The 22,437-nt window shown below is 51.4% G+C and overlaps 1 protein-coding gene across 3 annotated transcripts in view; it reads right to left on the reverse strand.

Annotated features, from left to right (window-relative positions):
• Nucleotides 1–22,437, reverse strand: part of LOC133348879 (zinc finger FYVE domain-containing protein 9-like) — a 51,843-nt gene that overhangs the window by 11,405 nt on the left and 18,001 nt on the right. For 2 of the 3 annotated variants that reach the window (XM_061561961.1, XM_061561970.1), the window contains exons 5-15: nt 13,720–13,819; nt 10,128–10,358; nt 9,075–9,262; nt 5,660–5,885; nt 4,811–4,957; nt 3,989–4,144; nt 3,028–3,252; nt 2,155–2,237; nt 1,252–1,356; nt 401–551; nt 41–121 (exon numbers count right to left, since the gene is read on the reverse strand). In XM_061561961.1, coding sequence (XP_061417945.1) covers nt 41–121; nt 401–551; nt 1,252–1,356; nt 2,155–2,237; nt 3,028–3,252; nt 3,989–4,144; nt 4,811–4,957; nt 5,660–5,885; nt 9,075–9,262; nt 10,128–10,358; nt 13,720–13,819 — 1,693 coding nt within the window. The remainder of the gene's footprint in view (nt 1–40; nt 122–400; nt 552–1,251; nt 1,357–2,154; nt 2,238–3,027; nt 3,253–3,988; nt 4,145–4,810; nt 4,958–5,659; nt 5,886–9,074; nt 9,263–10,127; nt 10,359–13,719; nt 13,820–22,437) is intronic. The other variant, XM_061561979.1, reaches the window with a different exon arrangement.

A 22,437-nucleotide genomic window follows, 5' to 3' on the forward strand; every position in this document is an offset into this window, starting at 1 on the left:
CTCGCGTTGTCATTTCACATAAGCCGGCTTGGGCAAGTACCCTCCACGATGCTCGACTTGGCCAGGAACCCCGAGGAAGACTTCAGGGCACCGTTAAACACCACGAAGCTGGCTCCCGTCACTGTGGGCACAACGCAAAGCCAACAGACGGCCATCTTAAATAGACGATTTACACACACAGGCAGACAGAGAAACGAGCACTGGGGAGAGAGATACAATAGGCGTCGGGGTCGGGATAAAACTCGCAACCTCCTGTATACCAGGCGAGGTAGTTTACATCTCCTCGCCACCGTGGCGTTATACTCCCTCCTTGCCCCCCCCCCCATACCCCTACTGAGCATGGGGGGGGGGGGGATGCTCGGAGTGGACAGTGCGACGAGTCGGAGGCGCCGCCAAGCACCTTTTCGCGGCGTCGCGTGGATGTTGATGGCCTGCGTCTGGTAGTTGCCGTCGTCGTTCTGGACGCACACCAAGTGCGAGTCGGCGGCGGAGTTGAAGACGGCACCGAACGCCAGCACGTGCTCGTTGGCGCCGTTCAGCACTTTCACCATCTGCGGCGCACGGCGGCGGTGGACGGGTTCGACGTGGGGACCGGGGCCAGAGGGCGGGCGTGGAAAGATGGTAACAAGGATTTTCAAATGTAATCCGAAATCCTAAAATGCTTATTTCTTTGGTTCTTTCTGTAAAGTCACATCAATAGAAAAAGAATAATAAAACAATGCTACTTCCAGAAGCGTAGAGAGTGTAATGTTTCCTTGAGCTAGGTATGGGCCCTCCCAACATAATTTACTTCTGCCATGTGTTTAAATGGCATTTAAAGTGCCATATGTTATCGTTTATTAGCCATATTATATGAAATATCCCTGCATTTGTTCTAACCAATCCCTGTACACCCTCCATTCCCATGTAACGATCTTGCTACCACATCTTAGCTCTGTGGGATCTTTTCCCAAAACAAACCGACTGACTTCCCACTCTCAAAAAGGTTCTCGCTTTGAAAGGGATCTCAGGTGATGCATCACCAACACAAGTGCCAACGTTGCATCGATTCTTCAACAAATGTTTGACTCTTAAGCTCAGGATTACCAGCTTCAGAGGCAAATCGTCTCAGGCTCTCATTGTCGTGTCACGAACTAAGAGTCCCCCCGTCGTCACAAGTCCCCCGTTCCCATGGTCTGCAGAGATCCCCCTTCCCCCCCAACCTGCATCTCGCGCCCTCGCATTGGGCCGCGATGATGTGAGCTCCCCCACCTGGTTGTAGCGGTTGCTGGGGATGTCGATCCAGGTGTGGCCCATCTCCATGCTCACGACGAGGCCCGGCACGGTGGGCAGGCTGTACTGATAGTTTCTGAAGTCCTACCACACGAAAACCACAAGGCAAGGCTCCGCGGGCAGAAACGTACGTCTGCATTTCGCTTCACGGCGCCAGCGGCGTTGCAGCCAGCGGCGCCACAGCGCGCCTAAGAGTAAACGCTTCAAATGTTTCATTATTATTATGAACAGAACTCTGGATGCCAGTATCGCATTGCGATACTTAAATATTTGTTTTCTAATTTTTTTTATTCTACCAGGTAAGCAGTAAACTGCTCGCCACCACTTTACCACATCCAACAGAAAACGTCAGACCCTAGTTTTGCTTTATAATAAGTGGAGATGATCACTGTTTGGGAGAGCCCATCAAGGGCAGCACAGCACATCACAGCGGCATAAGCTCCACAGGTTGCACCTCATGCTTCCCCATTGCAGATGTCCACACACCACAGCGGGTACTCAGTGCTACCGAGTTGACTACGGAGAGGGCCAGGATAGTACACTTGCTGCTGATGTTGCACATGACCATTGCATTTCTACATAGACACTTTATTTATTTTTCATTGAGTTACTTGCGTAACTTTAACTTTGCACTCTGATCTGTTTTAAATTGTTTGTTCTAACTTTTTGACATCTGTGAAAAAGAGCTCCCATAGCTCATCGGATTTTTCCAGTATAAACCAAGATTCTGATTCTGAAGTCGCTGGAATATAATGTTCATCATAGTGACAAATACAATGATCCCACATATAGCCTTGAATAGACAGATTGGGGCAAGTCATGTGAGCGAGCATGTGTCATAATAAGACGCGCTCACGTGTGCGCAGGGACCGGGCGACTCACCGCCAGTAGGTTCATGATGGTGTGCCCGGTCTCTCCGAACAGCGGCTTCCGGAACCGCACGCTGAACAAGGGGCAGGGGTAGACTGCGGTGGCGTGGGCGACAGAGGGGAGTGTGGAATGGAGGAGAGCGCACATTGTTTATATACTGCTTCTCCCGTTACAGCTGCAGTATATTCAACTCCACATCATCCCTCAATAGATAATACATTGGTACCATTTGCAGGAGGTCCACAGTGGTTGTCCCCTGCCATGGGAATGAGGAATTGCAGCAGTGCTCAGGGATGCTAAGATGGAGGAGGGCTGCTCAACAGGGAGACACCGTGACTACTTTGTTAAACTCAACAACTACAGAACCCCACCCTCAACACCAACCCTGGCCGTGTGTGCGTGCATCCATGATCTTGCCCTTGTGCAAATGTGTGTGTGGACCTGGCCTGGCACAAGTACCGTGGTGACGTAACCACTACTTAGTGGTGAATGGCGGCTGTGTTTGAGTATGTAGGCATTTGTGTGTGGGTAAGAAAATGTATGGGAGTGTGTGTGTGTGTGCATGTTTGAACAGGTGTGTGTGCATGTTTGAACAGGTGTGTGTGGGCATGTGCGAGCATGTGCGGCGTCAAGGTGCACCGTGCCTGGTACATGCGTAATTGTGATGTTACCGCCACTTAGTGGCGAATGGCAGTTATTGTTGGATGAGTGAGAGCGTCAGCCTAAATATGTGCAAGAATGTGTGTGTGTGCACGTTTGAGTATGTGCGGGTGTACATGCGAGTGCGTTAGTGGAAGCGCATGTGTGGGTGCGTTCGAGAGTGTTCACGTGTGCGCATGTGTGATAGCGCGAGCGTGAGCGTGCCCCCCCAACTCCCTCCCTCACATCTGAACTCTGCCCCAAGCCGTAGCATCAGACGGATGGGGAAGACCTTGGCCCAGGGAGCCTCCCACTTCTGGATGAGCAGCGCGAAGAGCAGCGGCTGCGGGGGCAGCTCGCACGCGGGCAGCGCCTGCATGGCCGGCGACACGAACAGGAAGCCTCCATGCTCGCGGCTGCCCAGGAAGCCACGGCCCAGGAACGAGTGGCCCAGGTGTCCCACCGGCTTGCCTGCTTGGTGACGCGCACGGAAATGCACGTGCATACAAGGTCAAGCATCCCCCGTGTCGCATTAACAGACTGTTGGGGCAAGTGCGGTTAGCGAACACCTATGAAGGCCGGCACAGCACATGAGGGGGTGGAGTAACCATGTCGACTTTGTCTCCCTTAGTGGTGATGCTTACGCATCACACCAAATATTCAATTGAGGCCGAGTCGACCTAGGGGAGGACCAGGACCAGTGTGCTAACTACTGCAAGATGGTAATAGAGCAAGCGGGTTAGTGACCTCTTCTGCATCGACATTTTGAGTGTCATCCCCTCATATGCATGGGCTTCCTCTGGTTTACTCCCAATTAACAAAACATTGTTAAAAAAGTATTGTGACACTTATCAACTCGTTCCATATTCTTTGAACCATCTACAATGACCAGCTCCCCGTACCACACGAACACCCCCCACTCGTGTACTCGCGCCATCTCGCACCGACGACACAGGTTGTGTAAATACGTGCCTCTGTGTCTGTTTGCATCTTAAGCTCCGCTTGCGCACTTGGCGAGTGGCTGTGCGTTTTAATGCTGAATAAAATAATGTATTTGACAAAAATACATTATCCGAATATTGCAATGCACAACACTCGCTGGAAAAGTGTCTTGAAAATTGGTGGTGAATTTGCGTGATCGTTAGGAGTTATTTGAACGGCCACACAAGAGTGGGTTTTGCGCACACGCGCGTACGCACGCACACACCCTTGTAGGCGTCCGTGTAGACATGCAGCAGCGAGTGGAAGACATCCTTGGGGACGGTCTTCTCGTCGGGCAGACACTGCAGCAGCACCACCACCTCGGCCTGCCCCACCGCGTGCATGCCCCGCGTCGCAAACACCCAGCACCGCCGGTTCACATCTGCAAGCGCACACAAAGACAAAGATCCCCCGTGTAACCTTAACAGACTGCTGGGGCAAGTACTGTGAGTGAGTAGCACCTCTGAGGGCTGGCACGGCGCACGAGGGGGTGGGTGGCCAACACCACACCCGGCCGCATTTGTCTCGATTATGACTGAAACTATTCCTGCCTCAAACACCCATCTCTTTACACCAGAGTAGATGTCTCTACTCCAACAAAGAGATTGACATTGTAAATTCAATCAAGAGCTAAGTATCTTCATGATCATGTCCTGAAGATACTTGTCGCCATTTCAAGTGAAAAGCCAGATCGTCTTGTGAGAATTGTTCTTCATCTCACCTGATGAGCAAGCCAAACACGACAATTGAATGTGTCACTATGTCGGATGGTGGAAGGTCTTAAGGACACACATTTGGCCAGGTCAATGCGTGACCTAACCCAGAAATCAATTATGAATCAATCAAGGGGTAGAAGTCTTGAATATGAAGCGAGAGACGTCACAGGACAGACGCAGGTGATATGAAATCTACGGTTGGAGTAGTACAGAAGGACCGACAGACCAGTTGTTGTGGGTGGAGTAGTGCGGGCCGCAACCGCAAGCGGCCACAAGGAGTGTCAGCTGCGATGAGTGGGTGGCAGGGGTTGGGTGGCTGTGACGTCACTCACAGTTGATGATCCTCAGGGAGACCAGCAGATTAGCGTTGAGCACAAACACGACGGGAGTGGCGTCCGCCCCTCCTCCTCCTCGGGTCTCCGCCTCTTCCAGCACGGCGACGAGGAGGCCCGGCGATGGCCTCTCCTCCACCGAGTAGTCTACGGGACCCGCACGGCACGCACGTCAAACACACAGACACGGCTACGGCTCGCTCACCAACTGCTGCTAACAGGTCAACGAAACACAGCGTGAGACTATTCTAGACATCTAACAATTGGCCCTTCTTGCATTGCGATTGGACTTTCGTGATTTTATTCAAGAATAAATTCCTTTTTGAACAATGAGGTGAATCGAGCAGATCTATTGGCCGCAGAGGTCACTTGAACCCATTACATACAATGTACGTACATCGAAAAAATTTGATTTCCACATGTACAATTTTTATGTATTTACCATAATACATTTTTTCTATTTTAAATCAATGAATCGATGCACCATTACATGTGCAGCATCCATTACAGACACAACTGCCACAATTATTACAACTACCACCACTTCCACTACTACAGCCCATACAACGTATAACGACGCAATACCCGCTACACAAATACAACGGAGATTACACAGCGATACAGTCCGCTGCTCCTGACGCGGTTGTCTGGCTTCACCACCTGCATGTGAAATTGTAGTTGTTGCTCTCCAGTTATTGCTATACAAAAGAAGAAGACTTACATGTGCAGCATCTATTACAGCCACCACTGCCACCGTTACCACCACGACCACCGCTGCCAGAACTACCACCACTGCCATCACGCTCAGCAGCTCTCAGTGTCAAGGGCTGGGCCAGGGAGACGACGCACCTCCTTTGACGCCGGATGAGATGAGGATGGGGGGCAGTCCCTCGTCGTCGTCCGGGATGAGGTTCAGACCCTTTCCCACAGGGCTGCCCGTGGGCGCCGGGAGGACACGGTGACCTCCTCCGGGAGCTGCCGGAGGGCCCAACGAGGCCGCAAGGGCCGCGGGGACCATGGGGACCACGGCGGTCACGGGGACCGCAGGGGCCACCGTTGGCGGGAGCGGCTCCGGCTGGGAGAAACACCCACACGTGGTGACGATGAGTGAGGACGCGTGCATGCGTGTCAAAAACACAACTCACGGTGACATCCTGCTGCTGCTGCTCAATGAGCATTGAGGCATGGGTGCAATGGTGGCGAAATGTTAACTACCTTGTCTGGTATGCAGGAGGTCGTGAGTCCGACCCCGACCCTGACGCCGATGTAAAGACAGTGCGGAGCGATAGCGGGACAGTATGGTTCCCCGGTTACTTGTTGAGTTGTCAGTTGACTTCATTCATAATAGATATACTCAAGACAAGACGGTGTCTCCGAGAGCTACATTACACCTGGATAATTGGGAGTTTGCATGTCTGACCCTGTGGTTGTGTGGATTTTTCTCCGGGGCCTCCGGTTTTATCCCTTCACATTTAGAACCATGCATTTAAATTATCTGGCTGCTATAAATGTACACATTATAAGCCACTTCGTTGAGCTATCATTTTTGGCCAGGTCGCTTATGAAAATGAGCTATGTAGCTCAGCGGACCTTCACTGTTAAAATAAAAAAAATTGTTTAGTTCACAGTTTAGTTTCCTGTTTACAGCCCTGAGCCAGTGGTCGAAATTACATTTTCCTATGACACTCATAAAAGTCGATCCATTGGACAACCACTTTGACTTCCCTATAAAGTGGTCCTGATTTTATTGACACCCAACCAAGATTTTAACTTTCAAGCATCCGACTGCGAGCCGCTCAATCTACCAGTGAGGCACCTGGGCAGATTTGTTTAAACAAAAGACGAATTTCTTGAATCTAAGGATGGTGCCGTGCCGTCTTAGTCAGGAGCATACTATAAATGAAAGAGTACAGGATTCCCTGGCTATGCACATTGCTGTATTATGGCGTCGCTTTACCTATACGGTGCCGATTACTTCGGGAACATATTTCATTATACAATTATTTTACTAGGAACATATGCAGTGAAAACGGACTATTTTGCAATGTAATACCATACAGCACACAAAACTTAACTATAAACTAAACTGTTTTATTTACCAGATAAGGCCCACTGAACTATATAGTTATTTTTCAGAAGCAACCTGGCCACAAATATAGCTCAACGAAGTGGATTGTCGTGTGGAAATTTATAGCAGCCAAATATTCTAAACGCACGTTTATAAATGTGGAGGTAAAAATCTGAGGACCTGGAGAAAAATCCACGTGCAAACTCCAAATATACAGTAGGCATCAAGTTCGGGATCGTACCCCCGACCTCCTGTATACCAGGTGAGGTAGTTAACTGCTCACCACCGTTTTACCACATCCAACGGAAAACGTCAGACCCTGTTATTGCTGTCCAATAAGTGGAAATGATAACCGTTTTGGAGAGCTCATCAAGGGCAGCGCAACACATCACAGCGGCATGCAGCTTATTTTTCCCCTTTGCAGAAAAATACACGACCACAGAGAGAACATGCAAACCCCAATTATACAGGCATCAGGGTCAGAATCAAACCCACGACCTCCTGCATACTAGACGAGGGAGTTAACATCCCGCCACCGTGGCGCCCCTCTCTCCACTGCGGCATGTACCACCAAAAACCCCTCCGCCACGTGGAGGGATCTTCCTCCACGTGGCGGAGGGAAGCTGACTCGACAATGCAGATAAAGTACGTGGAGCTGTACCCGCAGAAGAAGGGAAATGCTGTCCAGCTGTCTTTGGAATGATTTTTTGTTTAATGTTCTGCAACCAAGCCGAAAAATCCAGAGGAGAGCCCGGAAGAAGACCGCCAGCTTTATCTGGTGAGCAATCCCATGGCTGCAACTTCATCGTCAGATGAAGAGGCAGGTGATCATGCCCTTCATCTGCATAACCCCATCACTGCTCACCCCAAGAGACCTCAATCGGCAAGCTCTTCAAACATCTCTCGTGATATGTATATCTAATTTTACCTATTTATTATTAGTTGAAATGTATGTTACCTTATAATAATACGTATTTTTGTACACTTCATGGCATTTCGTCACGCATTTTTTTTCTTCCAGAAATGTCGGCTTGGAACGCAACCCCCGATTTTAACATGATGTATGTGGGAAATTAGAGTTAGCTTTAAGTAATTTAGAGTTAAGTAGCATTTCCCAAGAACACATCCTATATGCATAGTGGGGGATTCTTGCATAACAGCGCACAGTGCGCTGAAAGTGGTACACAAGCACAACTATTTTAAAAATATCGTCAAATAAATAATTTACATGCTATGAAGGGCCATTACTCAAAATGTCACCTATTGTAATGTTTTTTTTCTCAAGGCCATCACTACCGAAGATGTTGAGCTTTTTGTTGTTAATGAAGAACAGCTCAGTTCTGGAAATTAGAAAATTACTCAATAAGCCAGATTTTGTCTCCCTCCTGCTTCCTACTGGAAACCACACAGCACGGTGTGTGAAGGTATGTACATTCATTGTATTTTCATAACTTATTAACACACCGAGACTCTTGCATTTTTAACAATCAGGAAATAAACAGATGTTCTACTGTAGGTTGAATATAAAAAGGCATAAATTGCAAATGTTGGTTATTCTGAAGCAGCGCTTGGCTAACGGTTGAGTCGGTTACTCAAATTAATTGTGACGAGTGAATTTGGTTTTGCGCATAATTTGGCATTTTCCTGTTTAAAGGTTTATTTGGCCTAAAAATACGGGGTGAACAAGGCAGACCATACTCTTTGGTTCTTTCGGTAAAGTCACGTAGGTATAAAATAAAATAAATCACGTTTCGGGCGCAACACAAGCATCCGTCATCAGGTAGGAAAGCATGGTCTGCTGCTGAGGCAGACTGTTTTAAAAGGTTTGAAATGGGTGTAGCCCAAGGGTTATAGAGAAGTGGCCGGGGCGAGTGATGTTAATGTGAGAAATTAGCATGTAACTGTAATATAGAAGAGCGGCCTCCTAAACGAGGGCACGGAAGTGGCTATGTTCATCTGAGGGATTAGCATGATGTTAATGTGAGAAATTAGAGGGCACGGAAGTTGCTATGTTAATGTGAGAGATTAGCATGTAACTGTTAAGTTCAAGGTTAATTTAACATGAATTGCAATTCAATACACAAAGTGAACATGAGCAGAGTCGGAAAGAATCAACAACAGCATTACGTAAACTTAAACTAAGCGGCAACTAAGCGTCATTACAAGTTTACGATAAAAGGAATTAATTGCAGGCACCTCACTGAGCGATACGGGCAATCCAAGGTCCTGGGCTGCTGCAGCAGCAGCAGGTGGAGGGGTGGGTGGCGGTGAGGACCCCGGCACGGGCGTCCCCGGTGTGCCCGACAGGATCGCGGCGTCTGCCACCTCTCCGTTGGGCAGGATTCCATCAGCAAACCACACGCGTCTCGGCTCCCGCTGGGACCCTGCGTCGAGCACAGCCACACGCGTTCAACTACTGAGATGGCTACGCGTGCTCCGTGAACGATAATAATTGGCGTGTTAAACGTTTGTACATGCGACAATGCATTTGGCAATGTCGGGTGGTGGAGGGCCTTTAGTAGGAAATTTGGCCAGATCATTAAGTGACTGAACCCAAAAACAAACATGAAACAAACTCAGCATTATCAACCACAACCACACCAGACAGTATTAACAATCGAACACGCACTACTTCCACCACTAAACGCTATCAATCACCACCATCTTATTTTGTAATGCCTATGACAAGTAACTATTAAGAGATTCGGATGTCATTGATTGAGCTAATCAATTGCTTTATCTGAGAGTTGGTGAATTGCAGATGCAACCACCCACTCACCCCATCACTCACCTATCCAACCACTGCCTTCACACGTATAGCTGGGGCAGAGTGAGGTTATATGCTCCATGGTTTAGAATTTGTAAACAGTCACATACAGGAAGGTGTCTCATTTTCAGGCGTCCACATCTCCCGTAGTTAGTGGGAATCCGATGAAGCAATGACCGTTGTTTCCATGGAAGACTGAAGCTAGGCAGTGGTGGTGGTCGTGGTGTGCTCACTAATCAGGTGATTACCACTCCCAACCGCCACCACCACACTACCCACGATTACCACACGACACACATTCACGAATCCGGTGAAACAATAACCATTTTGCCTTGGAAGACCGAACCGGGCAGCAGTGGTGGTGTGCTTGCTAATCAGGCGATTACCACTCCCAACCACCACCACGACCGTACACGACGCTCATTCACCACTGCAAGGTGAAACGGTGCGGCGAGTGCGGCGTGCATGGTGCGTGCGCCCACCGTCCTGTCCCGGGTGCTTGAGCGCCGACACGGGCACCATGACGGTGGGTGGCGGCGAGGCCAGGGTGCCGGCGGCGCGGGCCTGCTGCAGGGGCGGCAGCGTGGAGCAGTACTCGGCCGGGTTGTTGGGGTTGGGGCTCCCGCTGGGCGGCGCCGACATCGATGTCGGTGACGGCGGCGCCGGCGGCGGAGATGGCGCCAGGGCAACCATTCTGTCCACCGCCTCGGCTGCTACAGACGAAGAGGAGACACGGAGGCGGTCGCGCAAACCACATCAACGTTTGATGGAAGAATTCAAGTGAACAAGCGGGCAGGCGGGCGGGAGGGAGGGCGGACGGTGCTAGCGCTGGGCCACGCCGCCTCCCCGACAGCCCTCATTGCCTGGACACCGGATTTGAGAGGAGTACGTGCGGCTTTCTTTATTTAACTGCCATGGATCAATATCGTGTTGATAACCGAGTAAAGTAACAACCATTTAGCTCTTTGTGCTGCATCGTGCTTTAAGCTGTGCTGACAGAAAACTTGTCAAAAACAGGATTTGCCTCGTCTCGACAGCTCAATGCTGTCGATTGGCAATACGTGTACGCTATGCAGGAAAGTCTTACCTCGTCCCAAAATTATTTTCTAGGAAGGTGCCGCTTGGAATGCAACTTAAATCTTTGTTTTATGACATTAAGCACACATTGGCCTCGACCTTGGCAATTAAGTCACAAAGTCTTTCAAAGTCCACTCTACAGCACACGCCTCAGAGGTTTGGCAATCACACCGAATGTATTCAACAAACATCTTTAATGGGAATTGAGCAGTTGATTCATGCAACCAGTGCTTGATGTTGATCATTCAATGCCATGACATATCAAGGCAATGTAATAATCTAGCATCAAATATAATTTACAGCCTTTAAATTCAATTAAAAAAACAAAATGCCACTAGAATTTCTCATGTTGGTCAATGTGGACTGCTGTAGGGCTACCAAATGAACGGTGCAAAGTGCACTTAAAAATTTCCTTATCTTGGCTCAAAGCTGCACAGCAAAGTGCATAAAAAGCACAACATATATTTCAGAATGAAGCAAGATCTCGCTGCTGTGAAAACGTCCTTGGAATTAGATTTTTTTTTAATAAGACGAGGGCATAGCACTGATGATGATAATCAGGCCGCTCTCGCGTATACTCATTGGCGAGCGTCGCGTTTTGGTGCAATGAGCTCGCAAGTCTAGGCGCGGGTGCGCGTACATCTGCACGTGTGTGCCTGCCACAGTGCACGCACACACACGCACACTTAAGGAGCACTGCTCCTTTGCTGGTACGGGCTGTTCTCTTCAAATGAATTCCACCAACGGGGCCAGACTACATCATCTCATGCTAACCGGCACAGTCAGGTAATGGAGGACAAGGAAACAAGCTTGAAGGTGATTCGTTTGCGATTTTTTTTTTACACAACCATGCGCATGCATCTGGGCAGACAAGGCAGCCTCTTTGTCCATTCCAGAACCGCGACAGTGGAACGACACGGACATTATCAATCCTTCAAGGGTCGATCTTTGAGAAAAGGACTCGAGCCCACTGCTTTGCGCTGCGGGGGTACGAGCGCAGGTGGCGTTCGCGTGTCCCCTGGTGGCCTCCAGCCCGTGGTAGAACTTCACAATCCAGTCTCTCCAAATGTACGACCACTGTTAACATCCCACAAAGCAGTGCCCGTTGTTCTCATTTCCCAAGGGTTAAGGGGCTGCGATGACCACCCGACTGGAACTTTCGGAGTGCTCTAACACAGCACCTGGATGCTATTCTGACGTTTTTACTTCCTCCACATTTTGAACACCTACAAACCCTCGGAATTATTTTTTTACCCTTGCGCTTATCCAGATGTCTATTACAACAACAAAAAGGACAACAAGGGACTGTTTTTAGTTTTCGGCATTCATTCTTTGTGCAATCCCCAGTGACCGAGCGAGCGGTGACCGTCAAGCACGCTGGGTTTGAGGGCACGATGTTATCTCAAGTGGGAGGTTGGCGTGCGGTTGCACTGCAGCACTTCAGCAGTGCTGGCTCCGTGCCACCGCAAAGACCAACGAGCCCCCCCCCCCCGAGCCACCTCGACTGAGAAAACATTCCTGACATTCTCTTCCTGCGACATGCACGTTGAACTTCTGTGGCACCCGCACGTAGCCAACCGTGCTAATCGGAGGTGCGAGATCAATATTTCTCACCTGATACAGCCAGACCAGGGCGGTCCTCGCACACCACCCAAACATTTCAACACTGCTACAAGACGTTTTATGTGTACATGCGCACAATTGTGTAAATGGCTCACACACATGCAGAGGCACTCAGAAAGTTAATATACGTGCACGGCAGGGGTGGCATGCCAGTAACGTGGCACTGTGGCAGTAAGCGGTTGGTGGAATGCACAAATGTTGTGAAACTCTCTTCCTGTGGGCGTAGAGGAGGAGCCATACCCTGGCTTGCCAGAAGGTGGTTCAGAAGAATGCAGACTCATATCATCAGCCCCTTGTGCACTGGATACAGTGTTGCTCCCTTGCAACCGGGGGCTTTGCCCAGGTGCTCCGGTTTCCTCCCACGTGTATAAACACTCATTCGTTGGCTGAAAATATCTTAATACACAGAGGGCTGCAGAGCTTGAGCAATTGTTGGCGCCGGTTCACCGCCTGCCTGCCTTCCAGCTAGGCCTGCGGTTCTCCAGCTAGGCCAGATTTCACTTCCCAACGTGCCACTGTGCGGTGCCCATGCCGAGTGGTGGTGGCTGCGCACACACCGAGAATCTGGCACTGTGGAGGCGAGGGTTGGTGGATCGCACAGATGTTGTCAAATTCCCTTCCCGTGGGCGTCGAGGAGGTGCCGTAACCCGGCTCGCCAGAAGAAGGCAATACGCGGACTCTTGCTTGTTCCGTTTAAATGGTAAAGAGTGTTGTCCCCGAGTACACGTGGGTTTTCTCTGGGTGCTTCCATAGGTAAACACTCATTTCACATTATATAAAGGGGACCACAGAGCTTGGGCAATTGCTGCCACCAGCTCACCGACTGGCTGCCTTCCCGCACTGCCTGGAATTCCCCATGCCCCCCGCGTTGTTCTCTCTCGGAGAGCGAGCAAATCCTGTACGGCTAGTGTTTTTAATTGCAGTGACTTTTGTAAACATTCTTCACGGTCTTGCCCCTACCTGCCTCTCCTCTCTCGTCTCACTTTACTCTCCGGCTCAGCACCTCCGGATCCTTGTCACAAAGCCTTCGTTTGACGGGAGGTCGCTCCTTCTCGGCTTGTGCTCCCGATGGCTGGGATTCTCTTCTACGTGAACCGCTAAGCGCAGTTGAGACCTTGTGCGAGCCAAATACTTGAGGCACGTCTGTTTGCATGCGCACGTTGCTAAAATTTATTTTATTTTTTAGATTTTTTTATTTTTATTTGTCGTCTCCATCAGCCTGGTGTTTTTACCCAACTATGAATAGTTTGTTTCCTGCGAAGCGCCTGGAGATGGCGATTGCGTTTCGCCCCTGCGTTCACGTAAATTGCGCCGCAATCGCATTGGTGTACGCGTGCGTGCGGTGCATCTGGCATGCGTCCGTCATTCCCTCACCTTTGTCGATGTGAGTGTGGCAGCGAATGCACACGCGAGCCTCCTTGTTCTCCATGTACCTCAGCCGGCTCTTCTGCGAGCAGCACGGGGCACAGAACACCTGCGCGCGGGGTATGTGGGACAGACACCAAACACAACCGAGGCCTGTTAAGGGATTTATGTATTGAGGGACACCGATCAACATTTTTTTTTAAATAGCAACGTCCATGTTCACATCCAACAGCACGATTCGTGATTCATGTTTGGGTAAAGACCACATAATGATCTCACCGATTCTTATAACCAAATTAAGCAATTAAGAAACTAATTTTGGCTGTGAGAATTTCCCTTCACCTCACCATTGAGTGAGCTCAAATGATAATAAATCGCGCATTGTTAAACCCTTGCATGCAGGACTCTATTTAACACACACATTTAAAACCTAAGCATATTTTGGGTTTTAACATACACTGAAGTTGTATACAGTACATTTGTCTGCTATTATATCGCAATACTTTACACCATTACTTTAATTCAACATGTGCATTATCGTGTTTTGATAACTAGAGCTGCGTTTTTTTGCTTGCTTTCTACTTTCAGTTCCCTTTAAGGCATCATTTTAGTGACTTCGTTATTTAAATCAATAACATTACATCAATCAGTGTGCGGAATTCTCCAGCCTCCTGGACTACATTTTCTAAGTAAACCATATTGTTTTTGTCCTGTTATTAACTGGGTGTCCTTGTTGGTTATGCCAAGTGCAACCTGCATGGCATGAGCCCGTGACAACTTCATGTGTTGAATTTGCTGACGACAGAGACCTACGTAACAATATTGTGGTGCATGTTCACCACGAGTACGTGTGGCTAATGCAGACTTGATTCCTGCAAAAGGTATTTTGTGTTTCAACATCTCAACACTTGCTGTATTGGAAGAAAGGGTATTCTTATTTGTCATACTTTGATACTGGCAAATAAGGTCCCATGATATAGCTGCTTACCCAGAGCGATAAATGCGCTAATACTGCAGTGTCTTTGTACTGTCCGCCTTTTGGCGCTCTTTGTCTGACACTGGTGAGACAAGGCCATGAAGAAGGATATTTCTCGAGTAGGATTATCAGCTTAAAAGACAATGCATATATTATATTTTTCTATAAAAGGGAAATTTGTGAATGTGTGTGTCTGTTCAAAATGTTAAGCACACTTATTGACATGCAACAAACTTGAAATTTGGCATGTGGCTAGCTTCCATATTGTACACAATGTGAATTTGGGGGGGGGGGGGGGCGCAATCTAACCTATATAATTCATTTTTTGTCCGTCCGTCCGTCCGCGTACGCTCCCTACCGGGGGATTTAGCTCTCGGACCGTGGGGTTCGGCGAGATTAAATTTTGCAGGTGGTCACGCCCCCGGCCCCGCGGTAAACTTAGGCATTTCCGATTTTTCGTCTCTAAACTTTAAATCGGACCGATTATCGATTTAGTGCGATTTATCTTTAGTTATTTATTTAACGCTTTATTTATTTATTTACTCTCGCCGGCCGGCGCAGACCACGGCGGTTGCCCCTGGCAACGGATAGCAACGCGTTCGCTGCGGGGTGGACGCCATTTTGAATTACCATTAAAAATATGTGCACGCATTAACACGCGATTCTGAGGTAAATTCATCAAAGTTTCACGTCCTCTTCACTCCCCCCCCACCCCAATGTGTGCAATTACTATTATAGGGTCGGTAGATAATAAAATTATAGCGATTAGACAGTATTATTGTAGCGCGGGGGGGGGGGGTATTGGCCCCAGTACCCAGCCTCAGCTGGATGGGCAATCTAGGCAAGGCCGGAGGCTCTGCACGGTACTAGGCCTCGACACCCCACCCGTGTCAAGTGACGACTTTGTGGTATAAACTCGATATACCCGGCGTTGCCCGGGGGGAAAAAACATTTAAAATCTTCTGAAAACTTTAAAACATTACATACCAATGAAAATACAAGTGTGTAATCAAAATTATAAACCCGACGCGCCAAGAATCGATTCTCTGAATCGCGCAAAGGAATCGAAGGTTGTAGATTCCTTTAGATTCGGACGATTCCCGTTTACTATAAGTTGGTTAAAGTCGATATAAACTGCTACGAACGGGAAATATCCGGCGTTGACCGGGGCAAAAATGTTATTAAAAACTCCTGAAAACATTAAAACATAACATATCAATGAAAATAAAACTCTGTCATTCAAAATGGAAACCTCCTATGCGCCAGGAATCGATTCTTTGAATCGCACAAAGGAATCATCGAAGGTTGTAGATTCCTTTAGGAGCGCCCTTAACATGTGGTGAGGGGGAGAGTGGTGAGGGAGAGAGTGGTGAGGGGGAGAGTGGTGAGGGGGAGAGTGGTGAGGGAGAGAGTGGTGAGGGAGACAGTGGTGAGGGAGAGAGTGGTGAGGGAGAGTGGTGGTGAGGGAGAGAGTGGTGAGGGAGAGAGTGGTGAGGGAGAGAGTGGTGAGAGTGGTGAGAGTGGTGAGGGAGAGAGTGAGTGGTGAGGGAGAGGGTGAGGGGAGAGTGGTGAGGGGGAGAGTGGTGAGGGGGAGAGTGGTGAGGGGGAGAGTGGTGAGGGGGGAGAGTGGTGAGGGGGAGAGTGGTGAGGGGGAGAGTGGTGATGGGGAGAGTGGTAGGGGGGAGAGTGGTGAGGGGGAGAGTGGTGAGGGGGAGAGTGGTGAGGGAGAGAGTGGTGAGGGAGGAGAGTGGTGAGGGGAGAGTGGTGAGGGGGGAGAGTGGTGAGGGGAGGAGTGGTGAGGGGGAGAGTGGTGAGGGGGAGAGTGGTGAGGGGGAGAGTGGTGAGGGGGAGAGTGGTGAGGGGAGAGTGGTGAGGGGAGAGTGGTGAGGGAGAGAGTGGTGAGGGAGGAGAGTGGTGAGGGGGGAGGAGTGGTGAGGAGGGAAGTGGTGAGGGGGAGAGTGGTGAGGGGGGAGAGTGGTGAGGGGGGAGAGTGGTGAGGGGAGAGAGTGGTGAGGGGGAGAGTGGTGAGGGGGAGAGTGGTGAGGGGGAGAGTGGTGAGGGAGAGAGTGGTGAGGGGGAGAGTGGTGAGGGTGAGAGAGTGGTGAGGGGGAGAGTGGTTGAGGGGGAGAGTGGTGAGGGAGAGAGTGGTGAGGGGGAGAGTGGTGAGGGGGAGAGTGGTGAGAGAGAGTGGTGAGGGGGAGAGTGGTGAGGGAGAGAGTGGTGAGGGAGAGAGTGGTGAGGGGGAGAGTGGTGAGGGGGAGAGTGTGAGGGGGAGAGTGGTGAGGGGGAGAGTGGTGAGGGGGAGAGTGGTGAGGGAGAGAGTGGTGAGGGAGAGAGTGGTGAGGGAGAGAGTGGTGAGGGGGAGAGTGGTGAGGGGGAGAGTGGTGAGGGGGAGAGTGGTGAGGGGGAGAGTGGTGAGGGGGAGAGTGGAGAGGGAGAGAGTGGTGAGGGGGAGAGTGGTGAGGGGGAGAGTGGTGAGGGGGAGAGTGGTGAGGGGGAGAGTGGTGAGGGGGAGAGTGGTGAGGGGGAGAGTGGTGAGGGAGAGAGTGGTGAGGGGGGAGTGGGAGGGAGAGTGGTGGGGGGAGAGTGGTGAGGGGGAGAGGGAGAGTGGGAGGAGAGTGGTGGGGGAGAGTGGTGAGGGGGAGAGTGGTGAGGGGGAGAGTGGTGAGGGGGAGAGTGGTGAGGGGGAGAGTGGTGAGGGGAGAGAGTGGTGAGGGGGAGAGTGGTGAGGGAGAGTGGTGAGGGAGAGAGTGGTGAGGGGAGAGTGGTGAGGGGGAGAGTGGTGAGGGGGAGAGTGGTGAGGGAGAGAGTGGTGAGGGGGAGAGTGGTGAGGGGAGAGTGGTGAGGGGGAGAGTGGTGAGGGGAGAGTGGTGAGGGGGAGAGTGGTGAGGGGAGAGTGGTGAGGGGGAGAGTGGTGAGGGGGAGAGTGGTGAGGGGAGAGAGTGGTGAGGGGGAGAGTGGTGAGGGGGAGAGTGGTGAGGGGGAGAGTGGTGAGGGGGAGAGTGGTGAGGGGGAGAGTGGTGAGGGGGAGAGTGGTGAGGGAGGAGAGTGGTGAGGGGGAGAGTGGTGAGGGGGAGAGTGGTGAGGGGGAGAGTGGTGAGGGGGGAGAGTGGTGAGGGGAGAGTGGTGAGGGGAGAGTGGTGAGGGGAGAGTGGAGAGTGGAGAGTGGTGAGGGGAGAGTGGTGAGGGGAGAGAGTGGTGAGGGGGAGAGTGGTGAGGGGGAGAGTGGTGAGGGGAGAGTGGTGAGGGGGAGAGTGGTGAGGGGGGGAGTGGTGAGGGGGAGAGTGGTGAGGGAGACAGTGGTGAGGGAGAGAGTGGTGAGGGAGAGTGGTGGTGAGGGAGAGAGTGGTGAGGGAGAGAGTGGTGAGGGAGAGAGTGGTGAGAGTGGTGAGAGTGGTGAGAGTGGTGAGAGTGGTGAGGGAGAGAGTGAGTGGTGAGAGAGAGTGGTGAGGGGGAGAGTGGTGGGGGGAGAGTGGTGAGGGGGAGAGTGGTGAGGGGGAGAGTGGTGAGGGGGAGAGTGGTGAGGGGGAGAGTGGTGAGAGGGGAGAGTGGTGAGGGGGGAGAGTGGTGAGGGGGAGAGTGGTGAGGGGGAGAGTGGTGAGGGAGAGAGTGGTGAGGGAGAGAGTGGTGGGGGAGAGTGGTGAGGGGGAGGTGGTGAGGGGGAGAGTGGTGAGGGGGAGAGTGGTGAGGGAGAGAGTGGTGAGGGGGAGAGAGTGGTGAGGGGGAGAGTGGTGAGGGGGAGAGTGGTGAGGGGGAGAGTGGTGAGGGGGAGATGGTGAGGGGAGTAGGTGAGGGGGAGAGTGGTGAGGGGAGAGTGGTGAGGGAGAGAGTGGTGAGGGGAGAGTGGTGAGGGGAGAGTGGTGAGGGGGAGAGTGGTGAGGGGGAGAGTGGTGAGGGAGAGAGTGGTGGAGGGAGAGAGTGTGAGGGGAGAGAGTGTGAGGGGAGAGTGGTGAGGGGGAGAGTGGTGAGGGGGAGAGTGGTGAGGGGGAGAGTGGTGAGGGGGAGAGTGGTGAGTGGAGAGTGTGAGGGGAGAGTGGGTGAGGGAGAGGTGGTGAGGGGGAGAGTGGTGAGGGGGAGAGTGGTGAGGGAGAAGTGGTGGAGGGGGAGAGTGGTAGGGGGAGGTTAGTGAGTTGAGGGGGGAGAGTGGTGAGGGGGAGAGTGGTGAGGGAGAGAGTGGTGAGGGGGAGAGTGGTGAGGGGGAGAGTGGTGAGGGAGAGAGTGGTGAGGGGAGAGTGGTGAGGGGAGAGTGGTGAGGAGAGAGTGGTGAGGGGGAGAGTGGTGAGGGAGAGAGTGGTGAGGGAGAGAGTGGTGAGGGGGAGAGTGGTGAGGGGGAGAGTGTGAGGGGGAGAGTGGGAGGGGGAGAGTGGTGAGGGAGAGAGTGGTGAGGGAGAGAGTGGTGAGGGGGAGAGTGGTGAGGGGGAGAGTGGTGAGGGGGAGAGTGGTGAGGGGGAGAGTGGTGAGGGGGAGAGTGGTGAGGGGGAGAGTGGTGAGGGGGAGAGTGGTGAGGGGGGAGAGTGGTGAGGGGGAGAGTGGTGGTGGTGTGGGTGAGTGGTGAGGGTGAGGTTGAGTGGTGAGGGTGAGTGGTGATTGGTGAGGGTGAGTGGTGAGGGTGAGTGGTGAGGGTGAGTGGGGAGGGTGAGTGGCGGTTGTTAGTGGTGATTAGTGAGGGATGAATGGTGAGGGTGAGCGTGAGTGGTGAGGTTGAGTGGTGAGCAGTGAGGGTGAGTGGTGAGGGTGAGTGGTGAGTGGTGAGGGTGAGTGGCGGTTGTGAATGGTGATTAGTGAGGGGTGAGTGGTGAGGGTTAGTGGTGAGCATGAGTGGTGAGGGTGAGTGGTGATTGTTGAGGGTGTGATTGGTGAGGATGAGTGGTGAGTAGTGAAGGTGAGTGGTGAGGGTGAGTGGTGAGTGGTGAGGGTGAGTGGCGGTTGTGAATGGTGATTAGTGAGGGGTGAGTGGTGAGGGTGAGTGTGAGTGGTTAGGGTGAGTGGTGAGGGTGAGCAGTGAGGGTGAGCAGTGAGGGTGAGTGGTGATTGGTGAGGGTGTGATTGGTGAGGATGAGTGGTGAGTGGTCAGGGTGAGTGGTGAGGGTGAGTGGTGAGCGGTGAGGGTGAGTGGTTAGGGTGAGTAGTGAGGGGTGAGCGTGAGTGGTGAGTGGTGAGCGTGACTGGTGAGGGAGAGTGGTGAGGGAGAGTGGTGAGGGAGAGTGGTGAGGAAGAGTGGTGAGGGAGAGTGGTGAGGGAGAGTGGTGAGGGAGAGTGGTGAGGGAGAGTGGTGAGGGAGAGTGGTGAGGGTGAGTAGTGAGTGGTGAGGGTGAGTGGTGATTGGTGAGGGTGAGTGGTGAGGGTGAGTGGTGAGGGTGAGTGGGGAGGGTGAGTGGCGGTTGTTAGTGGTGATTAGTGAGGGATGAATGGTGAGGGTGAGCGTGAGTGGTGAGGTTGAGTGGTGAGCAGTGAGGGTGAGTGGTGATTGGTGAGGGTGTGATTGGTGAGGATGAGTGGTGAGGGTGAGTAGTGAGGGTGAGTGGTTGTTGTGAGGGTGAGTGGTTGTTGTGAGGGTGCGTGGTGAGGGTGAGTGGTAAGAGTGAGTGGTGAGGGTGAGTGACGGTTGTGAGAGGTGATTAGTGAGTGGTGAGGGTGAGTGGTGAGGGTTAGTGGTGAGGGTGAGTGGCGGTTGTGAGTGGTGATTAGTGAGGGGTGAGTGGTGAGGGTGAGCGTGAGTGGTGAGTGGTGAGGGTGAGCGGTGAGGGTGAGCAGTGAGGGTGAGTGGTGATTGGTGAGGATGTGATTGGTGAGGATGAGTGGTGAGTGGTCAGCGTGAGTGGTGATTGGTGAGGGTGAGTGCTGAGCGGTGAGGGTGAGTGGTTGTTGTGAGGGGTGAGTGGTGAGAGTGAGTGGTGAGGGTGAGTTGTGAGGGTGAGTGGTGATTGTTGAGGGTGTGATTGGTGAGGATGAGTGGTGAGTAGTGAGGGTGAGTGGTCACGGTGAGTGGTGAGGGTGAGTGTTGAGGGTGAGTGGTGAGTGGTGAGGGTGAGTGGCGGTTATGAGTGGTGATTAGTGAGGGGTGAGTGGTGAGGGTGAGCGTGAGTGGTGAGGGTGAGCAGTGCGGGTGAGTGGTGATTGGTGAGGGTGTGATTGGTGAGGATGAGTGGTCAGGGTGAGTGGTGAGGGTGAGTGGTTGTTGTGAGGGTGAGTGGTGAGGATGAGTGGTGAGGGTGAGTGGCGGTTGTGAGTGGTGATGGGTGAGTGGTGAGCGGTGAGGGTGAGTGGTGAGGGTGAGGGGTGAGGTGAGTGGTGAGGGTGAGTGCTGAGTGGTGAGGGTGAGTGGTGAGAGAGTGGTTAGTTTTGAGGGTGAGTGGTGAGGTTGAGTGGTGAGGGTTAGTGGAGAGTGGTCAGTGGTGATTGGTCAATGGTGATTGGTGAGGATGAATGGTGAGTAGTGAGGGTGAAGTTGAGTGGTGAGGGTGAGTGGTGGTTGTGACGGTGAGTGGTGAGGGTGAGTGGTGAGGGTGAGTGGTGAGGCTGAATGGTGAGGGTGAATGGTGAGAGTGAGTGGTGAGGGAGAGTGGTGAGTGAGAGTGGTGAGGGTTAGTGGTGAGGGTTAGTGGTGAGAGTGAGTGGTGAGGGTGAGTGGTGATTGGTGAGTGGTGAGGGTGAGTAGTGAGGGTGAGTGGTGAGGGAGATTGGTGAGGGAGGTTGGTGAGTGGTGAGTTGTGAGGGTGAATGGTGAATAGTGAGTGGGAGTGGTGAGTGGTGAGGATGAGTGGTAAGGGTGAGTTGTGAGTGGTGAATGGTGAGGGTGAATGATGAGTACAGTCAATATGCACTGCTGTTATCATACCAGGTACCACCACCACAATATGTACTCCTCTCATCATAGCAGATACCACCACAGCAGTATGCACTGCTGTAATCATAGCAGGTACCACCACAGTCAGTATGCACTGCTGTCATCATAACAGGTACCAACACAGCAGTATGCACTGCTGTAGTGATAGCAGGTACGACCTCAGTCGGTATACACTGCTGTAGCGATAGTAGATACTGCTATCGAGTTGGTAGATACCGCTATAGTAAATACTAAAACAGTCAGTATATACCACTACAGTCAGTCAATACTACTATACAGTCAGTACATATTGCTACGGTGAGTAGCTACTAGAGTCAGTAGATACTATTATAGAGTGAGTAGATACTGCTATAGATTTTGTAGTTACTACTATAGTCAGTGGATACACTATAGAGTCAGCAGATACTATACAGTTAGTCGTTACGAGTATATAGTCGGTAGATACTACTGTAGGCCCAGTAAATACTACTATGGTCAGTAGTTATTACAGTCACTAAATACTACTACACAGTCAGTAGCTACTACTGGCTCAGTAGATACTACGGTACAGTCAGTAGATACTACTACAGAGTCAATAGATACCACTTCCTCTGTTGTATGTAAGGTGTTGTTAGTATATATACCTACGAGAGGTAAAGATATTTTTTGAGGGGGGGGGGGGAGACCACAATTTTCGGAAACATTTTGACATCAACTATTTACCCCACACTTTCTACAACTTTTTGGACTTGTGAAAGCCTCTTATATATTTGTTGGTGGAAAAATGTACAAACAGCCCACCGGGCTTTGACAATACCTTAGTATCTGTGTATATATATGTAAGGTTTTTAAGAAAGATATTTTTCACCCGGGCAAAGCCGGGTACTTCCGCTAGTAATGGATATATTTTGCACGGCAAGTGAGC

Source organism: Lethenteron reissneri, chromosome 4, assembly GCF_015708825.2.
Source record: "Lethenteron reissneri isolate LAM-NWPU_2019-01 chromosome 4, ASM1570882v1, whole genome shotgun sequence".
Taxonomy (NCBI): domain Eukaryota; kingdom Metazoa; phylum Chordata; class Hyperoartia; order Petromyzontiformes; family Petromyzontidae; genus Lethenteron; species Lethenteron reissneri.